The 19,380-nt window shown below is 41.0% G+C and overlaps 1 protein-coding gene across 1 annotated transcript in view; it reads left to right on the top strand.

Annotated features, from left to right (window-relative positions):
• Nucleotides 1–884: 884 nt before the first annotated feature.
• LOC138173119 (vomeronasal type-2 receptor 26-like) overlaps nucleotides 885–19,380 on the top strand; it is a 32,969-nt gene continuing 14,473 nt past the window's right edge. Inside the window, exons 1-4 of the mRNA XM_069103041.1 lie at nucleotides 885–1,084; nucleotides 9,138–9,429; nucleotides 11,938–12,741; nucleotides 15,581–15,808. Of these exons, the coding sequence (XP_068959142.1) occupies nucleotides 891–1,084; nucleotides 9,138–9,429; nucleotides 11,938–12,741; nucleotides 15,581–15,808 (1,518 nt within the window). The 5' untranslated portion in view covers nucleotides 885–890. The remainder of the gene's footprint in view (nucleotides 1,085–9,137; nucleotides 9,430–11,937; nucleotides 12,742–15,580; nucleotides 15,809–19,380) is intronic.

The raw sequence follows: 19,380 nt of genomic DNA, 5'->3' as shown, positions 1-19,380 counted from the left end.
TTGGGCAAGTCACTTCACCCCAATTGTCCCTTGCCTTACCCCCACCAAAAAGCAAAATAAAATAATAATTATTGTAGAGTATATTTTTATGAGGTAGCGCTGAGGCAGTGTATTAGATAGAGAGATGGGCCTGGAGTTAGGTAGACCTGAGTTCAGATTAGGCCTCAGTCACTTGCTAGCTGAGTGATCCTGGGTAAGTAACTTACCCTGTTTGCTTCAGTTTTTTTCATCTGTAAAATGGGCTGAACAAGGAAATGACAAACCGCTCCATTTTTCTTTGCAAAGAAAACACCAAATGGAGACTCACATAGAATCCAACACTACAGGGCAACAATATCTTTTAATCCCTAATTCTGACTAACTTAGGAAGGCAAACAGACAGAGAAGAGGAAATTTTAAAAAATAAAGAAATCTGGGCTGATCACACCTGATCCAACTCATGCCCCTCTCTGTGTCCTGGGAGTTTTGCTGTGGCAGCAGGCTGCCTGATTGCCATGGGGATTTGCTGAGAAGGGGAAGGAAGATGGCCAAACATATTTTTCTTTGGGTTTCCCTTGGACACTGAGATGCAGGTGCAGAGCCCCAGGCCCTGAAGCTCCCAAGAGCTTCTTCTTGACACATGCATCTTCCCCAATGAGGAACCATATCCCCTCCCATCTTTACTAAGATTATAAATGGCACCTGGTTCAGGCAGTTTGGCTCCTGCGCAGGAGCTGGAATTCTGCTGTGCTGGCTCCAGTGCCAGAAACAGACCAGGGTCTGGGCATCTGTCTCAAGAAGGCATCCATCAGACAAAGAAAGACTTTCCCATTAAAGTGTGACTGAAGCAGTAGCTGTAGATGCCTTGGCCACTCACAGGCTCAGAGTTCAGGGCCCCAGTGTTCCTTCTGATGACCCTCTTCTTGCTCCTGAACATTCCTTCTTCTTTAGTTGGGGAAGAAAAGTTCCCCTGCTTTGAGCAAATCAACCCACGAGCCCACAGAGATGGAGACCTGCTCATTGGCGGGTTTTTCCCCCTGTATTTAATGGCAGTGGAGAGCTTCACAGGAGCTGAGCATCCAGACAAGGCCTGTAATGCACACCAGTAAGTGGAGAGGTGGGTGGGCATCTTAGAAAATGGAGGAGCCAGCAGGAGTATTCAGTCCTTAAGATCTGTAGACAATGTTGGCCTCAGCTTGAATTCCCCCTCACTGTTGTTTTCCAAATTCTGTCCAGGGGCTCAATCTCAGGGACTCCTCTCCTCCTCCCCTAAGCCACAGTTATAGCCACTTATCAGATTGTACCCAAAATGTTCTGGCTTCTTGTGGTAACACACTCACCAAGCTTGTGCTCACTCCTCCTTGCCCACAGACACAATTCAGGGTGACTTCCTATCAGCACCACCAGGCCTGGTTCCTGGAAAGAGTGGATGGGGGGAGGTCAGGAGTGGAGGGGAGGTGCTTCAATCCTCCCCACTCAGCAGTGTGCTATTCCTTAGATGAAAGTGTGTGAAGTAATAGTTCCTGAGGTGAAAGTTTCTAAAGGGAAATTTCTCGAGGCCTGATCTGCTTCCCCCAGGATATGCCATGTGCTGCCTCAAGTGGAACTGGACTCATGTTGACACTTTGTTTAGCCCCAGGAGGTCCTGGCTTTTCTGAGGTCCTCTCTAGCTGTCTCAGGACAACTGCTTTAACCCTGTATTTTGGCTGCTCTCTATTCATTTCATGGTGATATTCTATAAATTCTTGTTTGACCCACTCATTCTTTAGGATTAAGTTATTTAGTTTCCAATTAGTTTTTAGTCTATCCTTCCATGGCCCTTTATTACACATAATTTTTATTGCATCATGATCTGAGAAGGATGCATTTAATATTTCTGCCTTCCTGCACTGAATTGTGAGGTTTTTATGCCCTAGTACATGGTCAATTTTTGTGTATGTGCCATATATTGCTGAGAAGAAGGTATATTCCTTTTTATCCCCATTCAATTTTCTCCAGAAGTCTATCTTCTCTAAGATTCTATTTACCTCCTTAACTGCTTTCTTGTTTATTTTGAGGTTAGATTTATCAAGCTCAGAGAGGGGGAGTTTGAAGTTCCCCACTAGTATAATTTTGCTATCTATTTCTTCCTCTAACATCCTTAACTTCTCCTTTAGGAATTTGGATGCTGTACCACTTGGTGCATACATGTTTAGTAATGATATTGCTTCATTTTTGATGGTGCCTTTTAGCAGGATGTAGTTTCCTTCCTTATGTCTTTTAATTAGATCTATTTTTGCTTTTACTTTGTCTGAGATAAGGATTGCTACCCCTGCTTTTTTTACTTTAGCTGGGCCATGATATATTTTATTCCAGCTCATGGTGATTTTCTGTCTGTTTGCGGAGGAAATCTAGAGAGCCTGGAAATTCCTGACCTACTCCACCTTCTCCACAGAACGCATTAAAAAAACTCCTTTCCCTCACTTAGAAACTAGGAGGGGCCGCCTTATTGGCAGGTGAGAGTGAGCAATAGGGGAGCTAAGCATCTTCTTTCACTTAAGAACATGGGAGCAGGCAGCTTCCCCCCAGTTCATTAGAGGATGCTGGGGGCAGAGTCCTCCACTAGTCAGGGGATTGATTGTCCCATCAGATTCTTCCTTGTCACCAATTTCACTTATAAGATGGGCTGGGTCCGTGTTGCTGAAGTTACTGGGCACTGCAACTAGTCTTCTGATCTTCTGTGCTCAGTCCGTGAGTTTTCTACCCAGGAGTCAGCCTGAAGTCACAGCAATGAGGAGCATCAGGGATGGATTCTCAAAGCCTGTTCTGAGGAGGCCGTGGAAAGAAGTACACTGACCCAAACATCAGAGGATCTGGGTTCAAATTCTGCCTCTGATCCTTATTCCTTGGGTGGCCAAGCACTTCACCTTGCTGGGCCCGAGCTTCCTCGTCAGAGAGGAAGAGGCCTCATGAATAAACAGAAGGCTGGCCTCAGAAACAGGAAGGCCTGCTTTGGATACTTGGACTTGTGCTATTCTAGATAGGTTAAGGAGTCTTCCTCAGGCTCAATTTCCTCATCTGTAAAATGGGCATAATAATAGTGCCTAAGTCCCAGGGTCAATGAGAAATTACGCACAGAATGCTGAGAAGGCCACATGCATTCTACCTCAGTATTAAAGGAGGGGTTAGATAAGGCGGTCTCCCAGGACCTCTCTGGCTTTAGTTTCCCAAATCTACATTTTGACTTTTCAGAGGTGGCTGAGAGCCTTGTCCTTTCCCCTCGTGTGAACCTGCAGCTCTGCACAGAATCACCTCACTTGCCTCCAGCTGGGCTGGCCATCAGGTGCCTGGTTTTTCTCTAAATCTTGTCCTCCTTTGTGCCGATGTTTGAAGCTTTGCGTTGGAGGAGAACAGGGCTTGTCTGCTCTGTCCTTGATGGGAAAATGCAGGATAATACAGCATGTGCGGAACTTCTATGAAGACACATTTAAGTCTCAGAAAGAGGAGGCTGAAATAAGAAAGTCAGGAATCCCTCCTTGGGGCCACCTCCCCAGGCCAGTTTCACAGTGAGGTCAGTATAGACTAATGATGCTAGGACAAGCCATTGGGGTGTGTATGTGTGGGTGTGGGTGTGTGGGGGGGAGTGTGGGTGTGGGTGTGTGTTTAGAGAGTCAGTCTTCATTGGGAAATGACAAATCAGTGGTGCAGTATTTGATTTCAATGCAATGAAGAACTCACTGTGGAAAAACCTTCTACGGATGCCAAGAAGCCCCTCCCATCTATTTAATCAGTTCACTGGAACTCTGGAAATTATGTTTTAATCAACAAAACTAAAAAATGTATGTATGAAGGGCAGTTAAATGGTGCAGTAGAGTCATGAAAACTAGAGCTCAAACCTGGCCCCAGGCACATAGTAACTGGTGACCTTGAGTAAGGCATTTAACTGCTGTTTGCCACAGTTTCCACCTCTGTAAAGTGGGGATAATAAACTCAGTTTGATGACTCGTTCAGTGGGTAAGAGTGAAGATCAAGAGCACAGTATGACTCTTGAGTGGCCAGAAGAATGATGGAATCTCCAACAGAAGCATTAACACTAGACATACAGCAAGGGCTGAGTGTTGGCCAGTTTGTGTCCGGCCTCAAGGGGCAGGAGGGGGTTCACCTTAAGTCTCTCCCCAACTTGGCTATTGTTCAGTTGTTCTGAGTCATGGCTGACAATCTTTGTGACCCCATTTAGAGTTTTCTTGGTAAAGACACAGGAGTGGCTTGTCATTTTATTCTCCAGCACATTTTACAGATGAGACCACTGAGGTAAGCAAGGTTAAGTCACACAGCTAGTAAGTGTCTGAGACTAGATTTGAATTCAGGAAAATGAGTCTCCCTGACTCCAGACCTAGCATCCTATCCATGTGTTACCTAGCTGTCCTCCATGAATTGGGATCTTGATTGTTCTAGGAATCCGGAGTTTTAAGGAATTCAAAGGTGTGTCTACCAGTTACTAAAATTACCATCTTTTTTCCTTGATTAATAAGCTGATTTGAGTCCTTAATCCAATTTATTAAATATTTTTTTATTTAATTTATATAATTAAGTTGTGAAATAAATATTTATTTACATAAATATATATGTATGTGTGCATAAATATAAGTATATTATATAATGCATATGTATGCATAATCTCAAAATCCTTGGTCTTCTAGGTTTAAATAAACACTAATATTATTAGCAATACTATTTCCTAAAAGTGTGACAAAATAATGCAAAGTTATAAATATTTATACTATATCAGCAGTGAGAATAATTCTAGTCAAAGGCTCATTTGTCACATCGCTGCAACTGCTGTATTCTCTCCTTTGGGAACACATGCCCACCATTCAAGGTTCTCAGGATAGCAGCTAAAGCTTTTCAAAAATTCTCTAGAAAATGTTTCCTCACAGGGTATAATTAAAACAGTTTTGCAGGATAAAAGTTCTCTCCATCCTCTTTCCCTCTGTATTTCATCCAGTCTCTCTTCCACCAAAGTAAGTAACAGTCTCTCCAGACATACAGTTAAACTTTAGTCTCTCAATAGTATATAATTTCTTAATGTAATGTAATAGTAACAGCATCTCTAGCCTCTGTGAGAGATGCTAGTTAAGCAGGTGTTGCACATGGTAACATCTCAAAGGCAGGACTCAAATCCAAGTCTTCCTAACCCCATACCCTGACTTTCAGCCTCCTGATCTTCCTGAAAAAAGGCCATGCTGCATCTCATCAGTAAGAAATAGTTGGTACTTCCCCTTTTATCTCCATGTTCCTACAAGGTGATCTGTGTTTTTCTGTACCCTCTCCATATTTATTTCCTACTACTTTATGATTGTACTTCATGTTTATTTTATTACTCCCATTCTGGGGTGTTTTTTTTACAAAATATTCTAAGGCTCTTTTGATGCTTTTTCAAAAGTCTCCACCTTTATTTTTGTAATATTCATTCATATATATGTATATATACACAGAAACATATACACACACGTGTATGGATGTAGTATCTATGAATATATGTGTAAGTATATTACATAAATTTAATAGTACAAGGAGCTCCCAGTGAGAAAATTCACTCTCCCAGTATAGATAAACAACTATCCTGTTCCTTACAATTTTGAAGAATTCTCTGGGTACATTGGCCATGTTAACTGACTTGCTCGGAATCAATTGGACATCATGATGGATATATGATCAATATCAAACAGATATCAATCAGACAGGCAAGGTTGAGCCCAGGCTATCTTGATTTGGAAGCCAGCTTCCTATGCACTGTACTAGATGGCTTAGCCCAAAAACCCTATTTGACTCACATTTCTGATTGCCACACAAACCAAATAAAAATGTATTTGAGAAATCTTTAAGAAGATAAATGAAACAAAATATAGATAATATACTGTTTTCTAAGTCAATGTGCAACCTGCAGGAATCCTTCTACATGGTGTAGTAGCCTTCATTTCTATTTGAATTTGATTTCTCTCCACAAAACCACAGTGCATCTGTCCTAACACAGTATCTCTAATTTATGTAACTATTACCTATTGCTGAGCATTTAGATGGCTTCTAGGATCTGCTTTTATTTTCAAGTATACATAATTTTTCTATGAACAAAGCAATATTTTTGTTTCTTTTTTTTTTTTAATCACACTGTCTGAGTATATCCCAAACAGTGGGATTTTGGTCGAAGAGTACGTCCATCTTTGTTAATTTGGTTATATACCAATAACATTATTTTCTAAAAAGATTCTACTAGTTTGAAAATCTTCCAACAATGAGTGGATGTACCTGTCACTCCACAAATCTACATTGATCTTTATGCTTTTTATTTGTTTTTTCAATTTAATGTGAATGAGGTAGTAAATCAGAACGTGATATGGCAGTCAAAGAGGTGAATACAATGTTAGGCCACATTAAGAGCATTATAGTGTCCAGGACGAGGAAGGGGATGGTCTGAGTATATTGTGGCATGATCATATTGCATTTCAAATATGATGCTCAGGTGTGGATGCCACAATTTATAAAGGACATTTTTAATTGGAGAATTTGCAGAGGAAGAAAACCAGGATAGAGAAGTGTCTCAAGGCGACTCCATAGACATTCTTTTTTTTTTTAAAGCAATCAGGATTAAGTAACTTGCTCAAGGTTACACGGCCAGTTATTTCTGGGTGTGGTGCTGAGTATCTGAGCCCGGATTTTGATCCAGGTCATCCCGACACTGGAGCCGGTGCTCTTACTCGCTGTGCTACCTGGCCGCCCCCTCCATAGACATTCTAAAAGAGTCATGTGAATGGAACATCTGATTGCTCTGTTTGCTTCCAAAGGGAAATAGGTAGAAATACGGCAAAATTGAGTCATGGGAAAATGAAAAGCTTAAAAACAATTAGGAATGTAAAAGGTACCATTGGAGAGAGTGAATCCCCACAAGTTGGAGGCATGAAAGCAAGTACTGTATTATCACTAATTAGGAATGTTGGAGAGGAGACTTTTATATATGAGTTGGACAAAATGGGATTTGAGGTTTCTTTCAAATCTAAAATTATCAAATTCTGAATATTGCCATTAATGTGGAAAAATGCTTGGACTTGTGTGATGATTTATTTTAGAATACTATCTTAACTTTTATCTCTTTCTAAAATCAAATGTTTTCTGGGAGTCACATGTTGATATGTGTTGTTTCATGATGCATTTTGTAACTTTTTGCTTTAGTGGCACAATTTTAACCATTCACATTTGTTCTTAAAAGTAATGCTTTTCATGTTTCTTCTGACATTTTACTTTTGGGGGGTTTTTCCTGTTTCTACAATTAGTCCTTGATTAGAATGAACCTATTAGGGTTTTACATGACAGATGCTGGACAGGTCTGGAACTTCTGGGTCAAAGCACTGGTCATGGTGCTGTTGGGGAAGTCTGGGAAGCCCCTGGGGCATCCAGTGTGAACTAGATTGCATGTTGGGGATGAAAGTGCATCTGCATAGAAAAATGAATGGGCAGGCCCAGAAGAGCAGGATGAATTTCCTGTCATAGGCTTTCTCCAAGAGACTTTAAAGCCTGGCACATGTTTGGTTCAGAAAATTGTGGATTAGGATGCCTTATACAGAAAACCTTGTTGTCTCTCCAGTGCTTCATGAAACATAGGAATTAGGGGATGAGGTTAGTGCCTTCCCACATTGTTGTCATCTAAGGCATAAAATATCTTGAATATGACCATTTATAATACCCTTGCCCCTTCCCTCAGTGGTTCACTGGAACTCTGGGTTTCACACTTGTACAAAATTAGCCCTCTGCATTTCTCTTTCTTTCATCACTTTTAACAATACACAGGACATTTCTATGGCCTCTCTCTGAAGCTAAAAAGACAAGAAGAGGAAGCAAGAAGAAAAAGCAAACTAGGTGAAGATCAAGAGTTCTCTTCTGTAAAAGCTATATGAAATTTGACCAGGTCTGGATAGAGTAATGTCAACAGTAATCTCTCTGTTATGAAAAGCCATAAGTAAGAAACACCTTGTTCAAATCAGATGCCCACTCTCATAACATACAGCAGAAATGCAGAGGCAAACACTGGCCAAAGGAAGGACCCATTGCTAATATCAAGGAAACCATTGAACATTGAGTCATGAATGGGTACTGAGAGATCAATACAAGAAATGATGGTCCTGTGTTAGACACCAACCCAAAAAACTGAGGCTTCAGAAAGACAGAAGACAATAGGTCCTAGCCTGGGCTCTGTGAGTATACTCTCTCCAGTTGGGTCTTTGCCTCCTTCTGCACTCAGCCCCTACTATTATTAGAGCTTCCCCCAAAGCATAAAACTGCCAAAGACACTTTGTGGAATAAACCAGGTTGTCATGAGCTAGGAAGAGATACACTTGCGATGGCTCACCTTCACCTTCAAGGATTTCCCTCAACGGGTAAAAGTGGGCTCTTGCCAAAAGACACTGTGCCATCTTCCTTCCCTGAGCTGCTAGTGTATGTAGTACTAGGAATGTGGCATTTCTCATAGTTTGCCAGAGAATGAAGCTATTGATGTGTATATCTCCTAGGTGAGATTGCGAGACAGGCCAGAGAACCATTCTTGTTTGTACAGTGCATTTCACGTAGTAACTGGTCAGTACACATATGTTGAATGAAATGACTGAGTGACTAACTTCAGGGAGTCAAATCAGTCATCAATCATTAAGCCATTACTGCACACCAGACACTCTGCTAAGTGTTGAGATACAAAGAAAGGCAAAAATATGGTCCATGCCCTTAAACAGATGATATTCCAATGGGGAGATAAGATTCCGGCACCTATGTACATCCAGTTCATATATACTGTAATGAAAAATAGTCTCAAAGAAAGGCCACTAAGCATGAGGGGATTGCAAGGCCTCTTACAGAAAGAGAGATTTGAGCTGAATCATAAAGGGAGGCAAAGAGGCAGGAGGTAGAGGGAAGCAGAGAGTGTTACAGGCAGGCACCCACACTCCAAATTTCAGAAAGGTCACAGTTCAGGGGTGCAGGTCATGTGACAATGAAGTGTTGTTATCCAAAAACCAAGCTGCCCGTGTCCTGGGGCCTGAGCTCTGAACTTAGAATGGATGAATTTGTCTCCTTCAAGCTGATGGTTGTTCTTGGGATTTGTTACAAGCTTCTGATCTTCTCCCCACTCCCTGCAGGTGGCTACACAAAAATTACCAGCAGGTCTTGGCCCTGATGTTTGCTGTGGAGGAGATCAACAGAGATCCCAGGCTGCTCCCTAATACTACCCTGGGATTTCACATCTATGACACCTACCAGAGTGATGCCAGGACCTTGGAGAGCTCCCTCAGGTGGCTTTCAGGACATGGTCAGACCACCCCCAATTATAGTTGTCAGAGGCAGGACAAGTCCATGGCTGTTATTGGAGGAGCCACATCTGCTCTTTCTGTCCAGATGGGGACCCTTCTGGAGCTCTACAGATTCCCACAGGTAGAAAGCCGTAGACATGCGATCTCTTTCCCTTTCTTTGAGGTGAAGGGACTTATCCAGCATTTTACAAGATAGAAGGGAGAAAGGATAGAAGTTTTATTAAATGCCTGCTATGTGCCAAACATTGTGCTAAGGACTTTGCAAATATGATATCATTTGACCCTTAGAACTAACCTGGGATGTAGGTGCTATTATTAATCTTTTCATAGTTGAAGAAATTGTAGCAGAGAGAAGTTAAGTGACTTGCACAAGGTCACACAACTAGTAACTGACTGAGGCAAGATTTGAATCAGGTTTTCCTGCTTTCAGACCCAGCACTCTCCAGACTATGCCACCTATGTGCCACAGAACTATTAAATCTTTGGGCAAGATTTGTACTAAATACTTAACTATTCCAAGTTCAACACTTTGAGACAGGGCAGTCAAAATGGATTTCATATCTCTAAAGAGCCCATCGTTGGTATGACTGCCAGCACACCACTCCCTCTCCTACTCTGGATCCCTGTGTCACTGGGACTCAGGTGTTATTATGGCCAAGAAAATCCTCACCTGATGTTCAGCTTTCTGATGTTATTTGTTCCAATGCAGTCAGTCTTTTTTCCTAGACTGTGTCTATCCGCTTGAACTCTCCTGACACATACTTGTCAAACTCAGGAACTCTTCCACATCATGTATATGGAGAAGTCAAGTGACTTGCCCAGGATTACACAGCTGGTACAACCTGAGGCTAGACTTGAACTCGCATCTTCCTGACCCCAGACCCTGCACTCTATTCACTGAACCACCTGTGTGCCACATAACTGTTAAGTGTTGAGGCAGAATTTGAACTGAGGGCTTTTTGACTCCAAATCAAATGCTCTGCCTGAGGCACTATAGTCAAAATGAAAATCATACCTCAAGAGGGCTTGGAAGACGTCAGCATGACAGGCCTTCCTGCCCCAGATTTCAGTGTCCCTGGGGCTCACAAGTTATGCCAAGACAGTTTCCCACCTGGTGACCAGCTTTCTGGCCTTTGTTCCAGTTCAGGCAGACTCCCTGCCAGGCCTTGTCTTTCCACTTTAACTCTGCCGCCATGTTCTCAGCAACTTCAGATTTGCCTCCACACCCTAACATCATGAGATGTGGGAAGAGACTACAGTCATTTCCCCAAACAGATTGTAGTCATCTACCTTTTAGACCTGGATGAGCCTTCACCAATAATGGAACCTGATGTTCTCATTCTAAGACAATGAAAACTGAGAATCAGAGGATTGAAATGACTTGTGTGAGCTCTTACTTTTTCGTGTTAGACCTTAGTTATTTATTGATCTTTATTAACTCTTGGGAGGAATGCTTGAATCGACTATTCTCGTTATATGATCTAACTAAGTGACTATTTCTAAAAGCTAATTAACTCTCCCCTACTAATTTGTATTAACTGATATTCCATAGGGAGAGATTTATGCTAAGGACTAAGGAATAATAGTACTAGAAAGGCATACCTAAGGTCTTAGGATGAATCTTAGAAGCCTGAGGTGAGAAGTATCCAGTTGGCTTCTGGGAACTTGACCTGACAGTGTGAATGGGGTGCAGGAGAGTAAGCCCAAGCCCTGTGCAATGGATTGGCTATGTAATTTTGGGTAGATCACGTAAACTCTTTTTGTTCTAGGTTATTCTAAACCTACTTGTTACAGAAATTGTGCTGACCTTAATTAATAGAAGGAGTCTCTTTACTCAAATGATTAAAGAGGTCTCTATTCCTAAAAACTATAATATTTTGAAATGAGTCATCAAAGTTGCAAACATAAGTGAAAAAATTACTTTAATTACTAAAGTAATAATTAGCAGTTAAGCGAAACTTTGAGTATTGCAAAGCAATTTTTAAATATCTTATTTGATTCATACAACACCTCTGGGAATTGGGAGCTAATATTACACCAATTTTTTCAGTTGAGGCAAACAGTGGTTAAGTGACTTGCCCAGGGACACACAGCTAGTAAGTGTCTGACACTGGATTTGAACCTAGATATTCCTGACTCTAGGACTAGTATTTTATCCACTGTGAGATATATGTGAGCATATATTTATTCAACAGGCAATTTGGTCTTGCCAATCCCATTCTTGAGGACTTCCCCTTTGTTTAAAGAGAGAATCACTTCTTAATCATCACCATTTGTGATACATGGTAATAATGTGTCAGTTTTACCAGGAAATTTCTATAGGGCCCCAAACAAGGACAGTGAGTCAGAAGAAATGCTAAACTATTTGGGAAAGAGGAATGGAGGGTTCAGGGCAGTGAAAGATTGAAAACCAGTAATGTCAGAGCATTCTGTCTTCTAGCCATGGTCTTTCATCTGACCTAATCTTGAGGTGACCAGAATTTCACCCACTATCATCACCCAGAGCAGCTCACTTTTTATTTTTTACATAATAAAGTAGGGTAGGTTGGGTAATATATTGATATTTGTTGCCATGCCTCAGTATTACTTTCATACAATCCAATGAGACCCATCTTTCTTTGCCATTCAGCTAACCTATGGCCCATTTGATCCTGCCCTCAGTGACAAGGTCCAGTTTCCTTCCCTCTACCAGATGGCCCCTCAGGACTCTTCCCTGCACATGGGCATTGTCCAGCTGCTGTTACATTTTGGCTGGACCTGGGTGGGGCTGATTATCACAGATGACATGAGAGGTGAGAAATTCCTCTGGGACATGGGAGAAGAAATGAGAAGGAACAAAGTCTGTGTGGCCATCACAGAGAAGATTCCTGTCAGTGAGAGACGCCATGCTGAATCCCTGGTGGAGTTCATGCCCAGAATTGTGGCATCATCAGCCAAGGTGATGATCATCCATGGGGATACGGACTCCCTGATGATCCTGAGATATTCTCAGCCACCTTTCTTTGGAATTTGGAAGGTTTGGATTATCACATCACACTGGGATGTCACCATGAGACCTTATGGACATCAGGGTTCTCCTTTTTATGGCTCACTCATATTTTCACATCAGACAAGTGAGATTCCTGGTTTCAAGGCCTTTCTCAGCACAGTCACCCCGATCAAATACCCAGGAGACATTTTCCTTAAGAGTTTCTGGGTGTCAGCCTTTGAGTGTCCAGATGAGCCAAACAAACTGGAGCGAGATGACTGTTCCCTGAACGCTTCCTTGGAGATGCTGCCCTTGCACTATTTTGACATGACCATGTCTAGCCTCAGTTACTTGCTCTACAATGCTGTATATGCTGTGGCATGGGCTCTTCATGAAATGCTCCATGCCAGATCAAAAATGGGATCTGTGAGAGATGAAAGGAACCTGGTGCTTCAGCCATGGCAGGTAATGTCTTCTATCCCTGAGATTATGTCCATTGGTATCCCTAAGTCTGCAAGTGGATGTTCTTAGTCTGCGACTTTCCTTGTCATTGGCATTTCTCTTACTTTTACTTGGCATGATCCAGGGTCAGAGATACATGTTACTTATTTTATGAAATTTTCTTAGTTTGGCTTCATTCCAGAGCCCTAAGAATGTATTCATAATGGCATTATGGAGACAGCACCATACTAAGGACTTACCCCTACTTGCAAAGCATTATATTCCACCCATTCTTCCTGAAGAGCTGAATCTTCCCCTCAGAACTATGAGAAAGACTTTCTCAAGTCTGGTATCTAGGACAATGCTTTGAATCCAAATGTAGAATGCATTTCAAATCAGTTCTTAAGACCAAGTTCTTAGATGCAGAAACATGATGAAACCTAACTGCCCTCTTTATAAAGTATTATTATTATAAAGTACTATAAAATAGAGATCATTCTTTTTTCTCATTCTATGTGATTGAGAATGTGGTCTAATGCAGAAACCCTTCTCATATCAACCCTGAGGGGCATAAAATACATATTTCCAAGAAATTGGTCATCTTTGTGAGAAATGATGATAGCCTCAGTTTTAATTACATGGAGAATTAGGGTGGTTATTTTAGAGCATGGGTTATCAACTGGGGTGTATCATTACACACTGATCCCCAAGGCATCCATAGATAATTTTCAGAAGGTTCATGAATTTGGGTGAAAATTTGGACGTCTTTATTTTCACTAACTTTTAATTGAAATTTAGAATGTTCCCATTAGAAATTTACAACAAGAAATATGGTTCTGAGAAGAGATCTATAGGCTTCACCATTCTGCAAAAAGAACCATGAAACAATGTTAAGAAACTATGGCTTAGAAGATTCCCATTCACTTCCTGAGTCTAAATCTGAAGACTCATTAGAGTTTCTTGTGACTCATTTAAAAAATTCTCTATTGTCATTCTTTTTTAAAAAAATAAGTTTTAATGATAATTTAAAAAAACAACTATGTTCAAATGATCCTTCCCTGATAGAATATTACCTCATGAGAAAAATTCATAGTTAATACAAATAAAATTAACTACTTACCACATCTAACTATGGATGTCTCATTTCATCCCATCAGTCCACCACCACCACCCTAACAAGAAGAGTATCTTAACTTTTACCATCAGTCCTCTGAAATCAGGATTGGTCATTGGACTGATAAACATTCTGACATAATTCAATGCTGCTTTCCTTTAAAATGTCATCCTCTCCCTTTCTTCTCCCTATGTTTCAGCCTGGGAATCATGAACCATGACAAATGTTCTGACAAATATGTGTATGTGTGTGTGTGTGTGTGTGTGTATACACACCTTAGTGGACCTGCTCACCATCCCTGTACCTTTCTAGGTGTATTAAGTTGCCACTGGTTGACAGATTACATAGAGCACTCGGTTTGGAATCAGGAAGACTTACCTTCATGAATTCAAACCCAGCCTCAAACATTTACTAGATGTGTGACCCTGGGTAAGTCACTTAACCCTGTTTACGTCAGTTTCTCATCCATAAAAAAGTGATGGAGAAGCAAATGGCAAACCAATCCAGCACTTTGCCAGAAAACCCCACACAATCATGAAGAGTTGTTCATTACTGAAAAGGTTGGTGAATAGAAAAGCTAGAAAGGGGGCAGTCACAAACTCTGTATGTGCCACCTAGTCTAGCTAAGTGTGCAGAGTCCCATTTGCAGGAGGCAAATGAGCACAGTGCTGCTTTTGGCCACAGTAGCTACTGAATATTATGTTCTCAGGCATGTGGTGATGTTCATCTCTGTCATTGCAGAGAATGTCAATACTAATGGAATAAATGAAACTCAGGAACCCTAGGTCATTGCTCTAGAATAAAAAAGGCTCCTTGGACCACTGGATGGTCACAGCTATTCCCATATGTCAACCTCTCCATGAGGATCTCTTATTGAACTTGTGGTTTTCCATGCCTCATCCTCATTCTAATTTGAGTGAGCTCAGAGGCACACACTGCTCAAAGAAGTGAGAACCAGAACTGCTTGACACTAATGGATGTGGGAGTGGGCCCTGGGGAATAGAAGTGATCAGGGACTGAGAATGAGAAAGCTTCAACCAGCTTCCCTTTTGCCCATTTACCTGGACACCTTCAGCATCACCAAATGAATGGATGATTGAATGATTCCTACTGGGATGTGATTTATTTTTTAAAATATTAGAAGTAATGGTAATAGTAGTCATAGTAACTAACAGTTACTACTCTAAGGTTACCCAAGTACTTTACATGGGTTACCTCATCAGACTCCCAAGCAAACATTTAATATGTTCAAGGCAGCATGAGAGGGATAGTAACAGTTCCATTCACTATCAGTCTTTGAATTTCCTACTCCTCTAAAATCTAGCAAAAAACAGGACTATTTGGGGTCTTTTTTGGAGGGGGGAAGGTAGGGCAATTGGGGTTAAGTGACTTTCCCAAGGTCAAACAGCCAGTAAGTGTTAAGTGTCTGAGGTTGGATTTGAACTCAGGTTCTCCTGATTCCAGGGCCAGTGGACTATTCACTGCACCACCTAGCTGCCCCTAAAAAGGACTTTTAAAAAATGAATTCTATCACAATAAAACAACCCTCAGGCCTTGAGATTTCTACACCTGCAATGATTCATGCTGCCAATGATGTGTTTAGAAAATGTTTGTTGTATGAGCAGATGTATGGTTGAATGAATGGATAAATGAATATGAGTGTAGGCTTCCTGCCTGGACCGCTGACCTTGGTGCTGTTTTTCTCTGCCTATGGACATGAGAGAGTGACTCAATTCTTTCCCCATCTAGCTTCACTCATATCTGTGGAACATTTCCTTTACCAACACTGCTGGAGACCAGGTGGTTTTGAATAAGAAAACACATCCTGTGGCTAAATATGATATCATGAACTTTGGAGCACTGTCTAATGATGTTGAAGTTCTTGTGAAGGTGGGACAGTTTGTCCCCCAGTCTCTACTTGGTCAAGATTTCACCATTCTTGAGGAGAAACTGTATCAAAAGAGGGTTGATTGGAAGGTATGTATAAAAAGTAAATGCCCTTTGATGTTTCCAGTCACTTTAATCCTATTCACGTTGTCCTTCACCCATTCAACCCACCCTGCTGGAATTCCAGCTGTTTATCTCTTTATTTATTTCTTTTTTATCTTTTTTAAAAATACAGCACATGCTAGAAAGACAAAGGAAGAAATTGTCATTGTTACTATTATTATTATTATCATTATGGTTTTAAATACCAATACATTTGTAAATAGGATGGATGTTTGGCAGTTAGCATTAGTCTTACAAACACTATAGCAATGACCATGGAGGCAGCCCTGGGGGAGAGGATAAAGAACCCGCATGGGGCCAGTTTCAGCATTTGCCATTGGCTGCCTGAGACTCAGGTAGCTCACCTAACTTCATACAGCCCTTAAGTCTGCCGATCTGGGTCCAATCTGTATAGGCTAAGGGAATTTCCTCACTAGGGTTTCCTATAATAATTAAATCACAAATTTGGACCACCCATTTTCCCAGTATTACTACTATACAATAGATTAATATGGTCTCACTCTCCTCACAAGAGGAGAAAGATTAATGCACAATCTGAAGGACATGAAACTGTGGAGACAACATGCAAGCAATCCTGTATATACAAGATATATGGGTAAAATGACTATAATCAAAGTGAGAAGGCATGAGCAAGAAGGCATCAATACAGAATTAAATCACTGAAGGAATTGATTTGTCTCCTTAAATTGGCTAAATGTCCCTGGAAGTTTCCATAAGACTAATTATTCCTTAGGTTAAAGGTTTGCTTTTTTTCCCCTTCTTTGAGCTATAAATGCAGGTATTTCCTTCACCCCTTGGAAGCCTTCTAGCCACACTGTGCCCTGCTCTTAATGTAGACTGGGATCACACCCAATACACCATTTTGTCTGCATCATCATGCTTCTAACTCACTGTAATGCCATGCACAGAAGCTTTCCAGAGGACTGCTACTCTGAACAGCTTTTAAGTTTCTGATTACACAGTATAGTGAACACTCTATTCCATAACAAATCAAAGCAAAACTTTCACAGAAAATCAAGGTACAGCATTCATATTACAACTTATATTCACAGCTTATCGTTAAAATGGCCACATAGTTTTCACCAAAGTGGTCACAATATTTAGAACAAAGAACAATCACCTCAAAGTACAATAGTCAAAGTCTTCCACTCATGGGGCAACTTGATTAACTCAGTCATTTATTCAGCAATCAATTACTAAGTATCATACACAAACCCTTCACCCCTAGGTCACTAGTAAACTACAATTTCATCATTACTCAGTACCCAGGGAGAGGTCTTTTCATCTTGATTTGGGGCCTGTTCTCAGATTCCCTGAATCCCCTTCCATGGTCCCAGATTCTACCTGGATTCACCAGACTGTCACCTGGATTCAATGGCAGACAGCTCCCAGTTCCTTGAACAGTTCTCTGGGTAGGTCCTGCTCCTCACTGAAGTTCACAGGGTCTGGTCCCTGTCAGATCCTTTACAATTTCTGCTCCAGGGAATTCAAGGCTCAACCAAGCCACAAACAGACAAAGTCTCAGCATCCCATTCATGCTTCCTCAGTCACCTGGACTCTGGCTCCTGGCTCCTGGCTCTGGACTCCTGGTTGCTGTTCAGAAGAAGCTCCACCACCACAAGTTCTCTGGACATTCTGCCTCAGTTCTCCACTCTCTCTTCTATAGCTGCTCTGCCTCCAGGTGCTGGTCCCAAGAAATTCTGACTGTGCCTCTCTGGGGCTTTTCCTCATATACACAGCATTAGCTACTTCCTGTTTCAGCCAACCCCTTCCTGTTATGTCAGCAACAGGAGACAGGAGTTCATACCTTCTGTTTCCCCAAGAGGCTTGATCATTTACTAAGTGCTAAGTACCTGCTGCCTTTGCCAACACAGAGGGATCTTCAAATTCAAATTACATTACCATTACACTCACTGAGCTTGAAGTATATTAAAATGACAGCAGTTTACATTTCCATGGTGTCTTAAGATTTGGAAACTATTCCCCCACGCACATACAATAACCCTTTGAGTTAGGTAGTACATTTTGTAGGTGAGGAAATTAGGATTCTGATAACTGACCAAAACAAATCATTCATCATCCCATACCTACTAAACATGAGACAGGATTGGAACTCAGATATCCTAAATAAATCCAGAGCTTGCCCTCTGTCTATAACATGCTGAATCTCCAACTTTTTTTCAGGTAGATGTTTGTCATGGATGCCATGCCTCACCCAACTTGCACTTGGAGTGTTGATTTCTTTTTAATCAGAATGTAACACTTTAAATAGTCCCTTGTCCAATTTTATTATATTTGAGCCAACATTCTTTGCTAATTGAGATCTCTTGGAATTCTGACTCTGTCATACAACATGGTAACTATCCTTCTAGGTTCAAAATTAGCTACGTGTTCCAACTAAACCTTCATCCTCATTGTTAATAAACTTAAAAAGCACAAGGTTAAGGACATTTAACATGATTGATGATGATGCTACATTCATTCAACCAGTTTAGAATCCACCTAGTTGGGCAATCATGTAGATTATAAATTTCCATCATGATTTGTTCTTGATAAGACCAAGACACTTTGTAGTGACCAACACAATCCAGTCATAACATGTTTTGGAATTTTGCAAAGAAGCAAAATCAAGCTCCCCAGAATATAGTTTTCCTTTTTAAAACGGGAAATACCAGCCTCGTTCTCAATGATCTTTCAGTGAGTGATAACGGTGAGTCATCTCTTACTTCCTCCAACACCATGCAGTGTTGTTCAGGCAGGTCTGGTTACTTGAACTCACTGAAGGCGACAGGCTATTCTTTCGACATCTCTTTCTTTCTCTAGGGTTTCAAATTCCTACTCATTTTCCTTGGCAGACTCGTTCGCAAGTATTTTATTCTGTCTACAATGATGTGAAATAGAATTTCTCTGTCTATGTCTTGCTTCTTGGGGGTATGTGTGTTTCTTTTTTATCCTGCAACTTTGCTAAAGTTGTTAATCATTTAAAGTGCCTTTTTAGTTGATTCTCTGGCATTCTGTAAAAATGTTATTGTACCATCTTCGAAACGTGATAATATTGGTCCCTCGTTCTCTAATTTGATTCCTCCGGTGTTTTTCTTCTGTTATTGCTACATCTAATTTAAATGTTTTAAAATATTTTTATTTAAAGTTTTGAGTCTTATATTCTATGGCTCCCTCCCTCTCACCTTTCCCTGAGAGTGTTAGCAATCAGATATAGGTTATTATGATGGAATTTTAATTTGAAGTTCCTTTTGTATTGCTAAGCTACTACTTAGCACTTAGTAATTACTCAAGCCTCTGTTACAGAAACAGAAGGTATGAACCCCTGTTGCTGATGTGACAAGAAGGGGTTGGCTGAACCAGGAAGGAGCTAATGCTCCTTATATATATACATATATATATAAGCTGTGTGGAGGCTAGGGAGGAAACTCCCCCCTGTACCACCACCACCACCCCCCAGGCTGGATAGAATGATTTTGATTTGGAGAACCTGAATGAAGTTATTTTGATTCTGGGAACCAGCTGAAACTTCTGCTGAG

Source organism: Petaurus breviceps, unplaced genomic scaffold (genome assembly GCF_028583685.1).
Source record: "Petaurus breviceps papuanus isolate PSGF00001 unplaced genomic scaffold, PetGlider_PUasm1.0 563, whole genome shotgun sequence".
NCBI lineage: Eukaryota > Metazoa > Chordata > Mammalia > Diprotodontia > Petauridae > Petaurus > Petaurus breviceps.
This window is presented reverse-complemented; position numbering and strand designations above follow the sequence as displayed.